General features: G+C 51.3%; 1 protein-coding gene across 2 annotated transcripts; it reads right to left on the minus strand.

Moving 5' to 3' along the window:
* Positions 1-1,659: 1,659 nt before the first annotated feature.
* On the minus strand, positions 1,660-4,299 carry LOC120683799 (myosin-3-like). 2 transcript variants are annotated; one of them, XM_039965886.1, is made up of 8 exons: positions 4,084-4,298; positions 3,655-4,005; positions 3,299-3,584; positions 3,045-3,226; positions 2,667-2,945; positions 2,350-2,581; positions 2,168-2,271; positions 1,660-2,092 (listed from the first exon to the last, which is right to left on the minus strand). In XM_039965886.1, the coding sequence occupies exons 5-8, from the start codon at positions 2,757-2,759 to the stop codon at positions 1,736-1,738; spliced, it is 786 nt and encodes a 261-aa protein (XP_039821820.1). In that variant the 5' UTR covers positions 2,760-2,945; positions 3,045-3,226; positions 3,299-3,584; positions 3,655-4,005; positions 4,084-4,298; the 3' UTR covers positions 1,660-1,735. The 2 variants fall into 2 exon arrangements, with proteins under 2 accessions (XP_039821820.1, XP_039821819.1); XM_039965885.1 differs by having other exon boundaries at positions 1,660-2,271; positions 4,084-4,299.
* Between the last annotated feature and the right edge of the window lie 1,422 nt (positions 4,300-5,721).

Here is a 5,721-nt window from a genome sequence, read left to right on the forward strand (position 1 = left end):
TGCCAAGGATGCCAGTTCTTCGCCAAGCAACAACACGTCCCAGCCTACAAGCTCATCACGATACCACCAACTTGGCCGTTTGCTTGCTGGGGGCTCGACATGATTGACCCTTTACCAACGGCGCCAGGGGGATTCAACCGAGTCCTGATGGCTATCGACAAGTTCACCAAGTGGATCGAGGTCAAGCCTGTCACATGCCCTAAAGCCGACAGAGTACTCGACTTCTTGGATGAGATCATGCATCACTACGGTTCCCCAACCGCATCATCACAGATCTGGGTTCCAATTTCAACAACCACCAGTTCTGGGAGTATTGCGAGAACAGCGGGATCGATGTCCGGTACGTCTCCGTCGCACACCCACGCGCAAATGGCCAAGTGGAACGTGCCAACGAGATGGTACTCGACACTCTCAAGAAACGCCTGTACGATGCTGCAAACACCAAAGGAGGCAAGTGGATCAAGGAACTACCAAACGCTCTCTGGGGGCTGCGTACTCAGCCTACAAAACCCACTGGACAGTCGCCCTACTTCCTGGTCTACGGCTCCGAAGCTATCTTACCTGCTAATGTCATGTGGCAATCTCTAGCAGTCGAACAATATGAGGAAGGCATCACGGAAAATAACAGGCAGGTCGACATTGACAGCCTTGAAGAAGCCCGCTGCGCTGCCCTCGTCCAATCAGCCAGGTACCTTGAGGGTATACGGCGCTACCATGATCGCAACGTCAAGGAACGTTCCTTCAACATCGGTGATCTCGTCCTCCGTCGTATCCAGAATACGGCAGGATTACACAAGCTCAGCTCGCCATGGGAAGATCCTTTCTCCGTCAAGACAGTCACTGGCCCAGGCACCTGTCGCCTCCAAACTCTTGAAGGCGAAGAAATCGACAACTCGTGGAACATCGAGCAGCTGTGTCGTTTCTACCCGTAGTCAACGACTACGGATCTACAACCGGCTCCACGACAAGGGTCATGCAGAGACCTCCGGGTCCATGCCCCTCTACTCCTGGGTCATGCAGAGACCTCCGGGTCCATGTCCCTCCATTCAAGGGTAGCATGCAGAGATCTCCGGGTCCATGCCCCTCAACTTCTGGGTCATGCAGTATACCGGCCTCAATGCCCCTGCGATCTACTGATCTTCAGCTGCCAACACGGCCTCTGGGCCTCAGCGACAATGGGACCTAGCCAACCACAGGCTCCGTGCCTCGGCAACAATGGTTCCTAGCTGTACGTAGCTTTGGCGACGATGGTACCTAGCTGTAAGTGGCCATTGCGTCCTGGCAACAATGGTACCTAGCTACCAGCGGTCCTCACGTCCATGCGACTACTTATCAGCTGTACTCAGGCTCCGCGCCTTTGCTGATATAGGCCCTGGTTACATAGTTGTACTCTTGCAACTTATTATTCACAGTAATAAAGATTGTTTTATTTCAACTTTATGCTGTGCTATAAATCTTGTCTTCTATAAGACTACTCTCAGCTCTCCGGGGCTTTGTCACAGTTCTTCGGAACTGGACTCACTGCCACAAGTAGCATGACTACTATCGAGTACTGCTCGACAAATATCTTTTGCAGCCAAGACTCGCCAGGACTAGGCTACCAATTGGAGTCCAACCATGGCGCAAGGCTTCATCACATGCAAAGGATAACACAGATAATTGACTACTCTGTTTTCAATTACTACTCATATCTGTCTATATTACACTTGTTCCTACAAGTTTTTCTACGGATACATCATCGCAAGTCGATACGGCTGGCCATCTCTTTCGCAATGGGGGCTGTCTCTGCCATAAGCTCTTCGAACTTCTCATCGGAGCAATCTGCTGCCACACCCTCCTTGACCACGGATAGGTTGGCCATCGGGTAGAAGGATTTGATAAAGCTGAGCACTTGATTGGAGATCGACCTCGCCAGCCTTTGTGCATACTCGAACACTTTGCCTGGATGACCCCTCAGTCTCTCTACAAGCAGCCGTGGCTCTTCTCCAGCTACCCTGGCCTCGAACAACTCGGCCACAGGCTCTGCGGCTTGTTTTAGCTCAACCAGCTCACGCTTCAACAGCTCGGCTTCATCCATCTTCGCCCGCAGCGACTGCATACAAGTGACCAAGTCAATTTCGCCGTCATGGCGCAGCTGAAGTTCATGGCAGAGCTCTATGAAAAGCACCTTGAGTTCTTCTTCCAGCTCTTCACGCGCTCCTTGCTCACGGTTGAAAGCGCCCTGCCAATCAGCGGCAGTGCTTTTCCACTTATCAATGGAATTTTGAAGCTCTGTGCATGCAAAGACAACTATGTCAGCAGATCGGCCAGAAATCAATACCCAATACAACACGGGGTTCATGGCATTACCTTTCTTCTCGTGGTGCAGAGACTTGTTATTGCGGACAAGTTCATCCTTCTGCTCCGCGAATTTCTGGATCTCATTATGGTACTCTGCCGCATTGGAATCCAGCTTCATTTGCAGCCGGGACGACAAGTCTTTCTGTTTCTGCAGGTCCTCCTCAAGCTTCGCCACATGGTTCATGTCCGCGGCATGCTTCTCGAGTACCTGCGACTTCCGTCGCGACTGCTTAATGATATCCTGCACAGATCAACAAAGGTTTTACTCAAGCATCTAAGGATAAGCACATGCAAGTGCCACATGCTCCGCGGGTACTTGATATTACCTGTACAAAGGTGTCGAAATGCTGGAGCGACTTCATCTGCATCGCCACATGCTCTTTCTTCTGCAGTATGGCTACTTGTTCCTGCAACTTCATCAGCGTCCGCGCTCCGCAATGGCGTTGGACCTTCAATGTCCGTCTCGTGGTCGACCATGCACCTCTCTGGGCTAGCTTCAAGTACCATCCGCGTGTTCTCGTGCCGCTCGGGGACTGGAGTTGGAGCACCTTCTTCCTGCGGTGGCATGCTGGCCTCCGGGTCTGGCACTACAGCTTCGGCAAGCTCTGCTTCAATTCCCGCAAGAAGATTACTCTTTGGCTCAGGGGCTACAGCGTATGCAAGAATTACGGCTTCGACTGCTTTACTCCACAGTTGGGACAAACCTGTCACGGTAACAGCTTTGACGCCTTCCATCGTCTCTTCCTATGGAGCTGGCTGTCGTTGCTCCTCTTCTGCGGTCTCGTCCGTTTGGGGTTGTTTGGCTTGGCCTTGCTCTGCAGTCTGGGTATCACCTCCTGCAGCAGCACCCGAGCTGTTCCCTTCCCAGGACAGGTCCGTGGATTTCCTGCAGCCAGGCGAGTTCATGAATACCTACTACATCAAGACAAATAGGTACTCGAGATGATTGGGTACTTACAACGTTGATCGTGGCAACTGGTCCTTGGGTCCCCTAAGGAGCTGGAACAACCTCGCGCCTGCAACTGGCGACTCCAAGGTCTCCTTTGGTTTGTCAGGCTTCTTCGTCACCCTTGCAGCATGACAGCATCTAGCTGCTAAGCCACCGACGGCTCGACTACTCTTTCGGTACCCAGGGGAATCCCCATGGGCACCGCATCATTGCTGCTTTCGATTTCCACGACATCATGGATCTCGGGGGCTTGGTCCTGGACAGCAGGCGGATCCTGCTCAATACCGGACGTCTCCTACATATACAACTTCATTCAGTTCGACACCAAGTACTCTACACTACGACTACAAGGCAGAGAACATTACCTCATCAGATGGTCTCGGCGTCGCCACAACCTTCCTGACGCACCGCTTCATCACTGTCCTCCTCTGCTTCGGAGGCGGCTGGATGGCATCAGCAAGGGGAGCTGCTGACCTTTTCGATGACCCCGCACCAGCAGCAGCGGTGTACCCATGTCGGGTCTTCACCTCGATGCGCTGGGCGAGAGTCACGTAATCCTCATCTGACGCCAAGTCCTCTGCGGTGTCCTCTTGAGTGTCGCTGGAGGTCTCGACGTCAGGTGCTTGGTGTGGTACCGATGCCCTTCGCTCCAAACTCATCCCGCCCTCACCATACTCAGGCAATGGTGGCATGGAGTAGAAGCGGTCCACATCCTCCTGCATAACACAAGTCATATCAGCTACTCGACAAAGCTATGCAATTGGTACTCAAGGGTTACGACTACAGGTACTTACTTGCTTCGGAGGCCGCTCTGCGGAGTACTCCGGGATAGCTGCGGCTGGAACTCCGGATGGCATATTCCTAAAGATCTTTCCCAGCCGCTCCATCACAGCATCTGTGCTGATCTCCTCCTTGGTAAACCTCGAGTTGTCATCACTACCGGTGTACTCGTACCCGTAGTGATGCCTCTTCATCAGGGGATGGACGCGACGCTTCGGCCTAGTTTGGAAGCAGTATTCCCCGTCGGGATCCCTGCCATATCCCCGCGCCTGCAGCCCACGCGGAAACTTTTCACGGGCCAACAGACTGGCGCCTTTGGAAGCCTGCTCGGCAGGGGACTCCGGCCCGTCGGAGCCAATTTTCCCCGTGGAATAGCGCCCGACCTACAGACACCGGGCAGCACTCCTCGTCTCCGTCTCCCCGTTCCTCATCTCGTGCGAGCGGGAGAAGCGCCGCCACCACCACCTGCTGATCTCCCCCTCCGACGTCGCATCTGCAGCTTCTCCTCCGCCATAGACTCCGGATCTACTACAACCTCCACCTCCGCATCAGGTGAATCCACCTCCATCCCCTTCTCCCTAGCCTCCGCTAGGGTTTGTCCTTTCGCACACCTTTTCTGTAGATCCTGCGGAGGAAGACTGCAGCCATGAGCGGATCTCGAGCGAGCAGATGATCTCCTCCGCCTTCTCCAGCACTGCGCGTGACTCCATTGAACCTCCGCCTCCGCATCAGGTGAGCCCGCGTCTCCCTGCCTCCTCACACAGTTTCTCGTAGATCTTGGGGAGGAAAAGTTGCGGCCACGATCTGGAGCAGATGCGCTCCATTGAAGCACCCACCCTCTCCGATAAGCAGAACAACACAGCTCCATTCCCATTCCAGCTGTGAAGAAACTTCCTTCTGGGCCCATCCCCCCATGCCTGCCAGCCGTCGTTCACCCTTATCCAAGGTTAGCAGTTTAGCACTTCCTGCTTTGCACACATGCGCCATCTCTCTGACCTTCAGCTAGCTCTGGCTGTTTTAGATCTATGTTTATCTTGGCACTTCAATGAGAAAAAGATTTGTTAGTGGACTCGATCGAATATATGAGCCATGGCTAGGACTATTCCGGTTGTTATTGATTTATGTTAAAGTGTATTATGATCTGTGCAACAAAAGGAGCCTAATTATCAATTACTATATATGACAGCAATTATTTTCAAATTTATGAATTATTTAGTATGTCTGCAGCTTTTTGTTGCTTGTCATATGGCAGAAGTTGGCTCATATAAGTTCACACTTGACAGTACAGTTTGACCTAAAAACCTTATGTACAAACTAGTTATTGGCTATTGTTACGAATGCATACTTTCATATATCTAATTTTTAATAGCAAGTCATAATTATTCTAATGGATGATTCTCATTTTTTTTTGGATCTGGATGATTGTCTATCCAAGTGTAGTAGGATCTGGAAGATATCTATTTTATTTGATAGCTGAATCATATTTATTTTTTAGATATTTATTTATTTGATAGCTGAATCATATGTTTTTGGTCTGGTGCAAAGTAGTAGGATAATTTATTTGTTAACTAATATGTCCTTGCCTCATGAGTCATGATCATACAAATATTGTTCTATTTTTTTTTAGGCATTACCTTAGCTGTTGCTACCTT

The sequence above is a fragment of the Panicum virgatum genome, chromosome 7N, assembly GCF_016808335.1.
Source record: "Panicum virgatum strain AP13 chromosome 7N, P.virgatum_v5, whole genome shotgun sequence".
Classification (NCBI taxonomy): Eukaryota; Viridiplantae; Streptophyta; class Magnoliopsida; order Poales; family Poaceae; genus Panicum; species Panicum virgatum.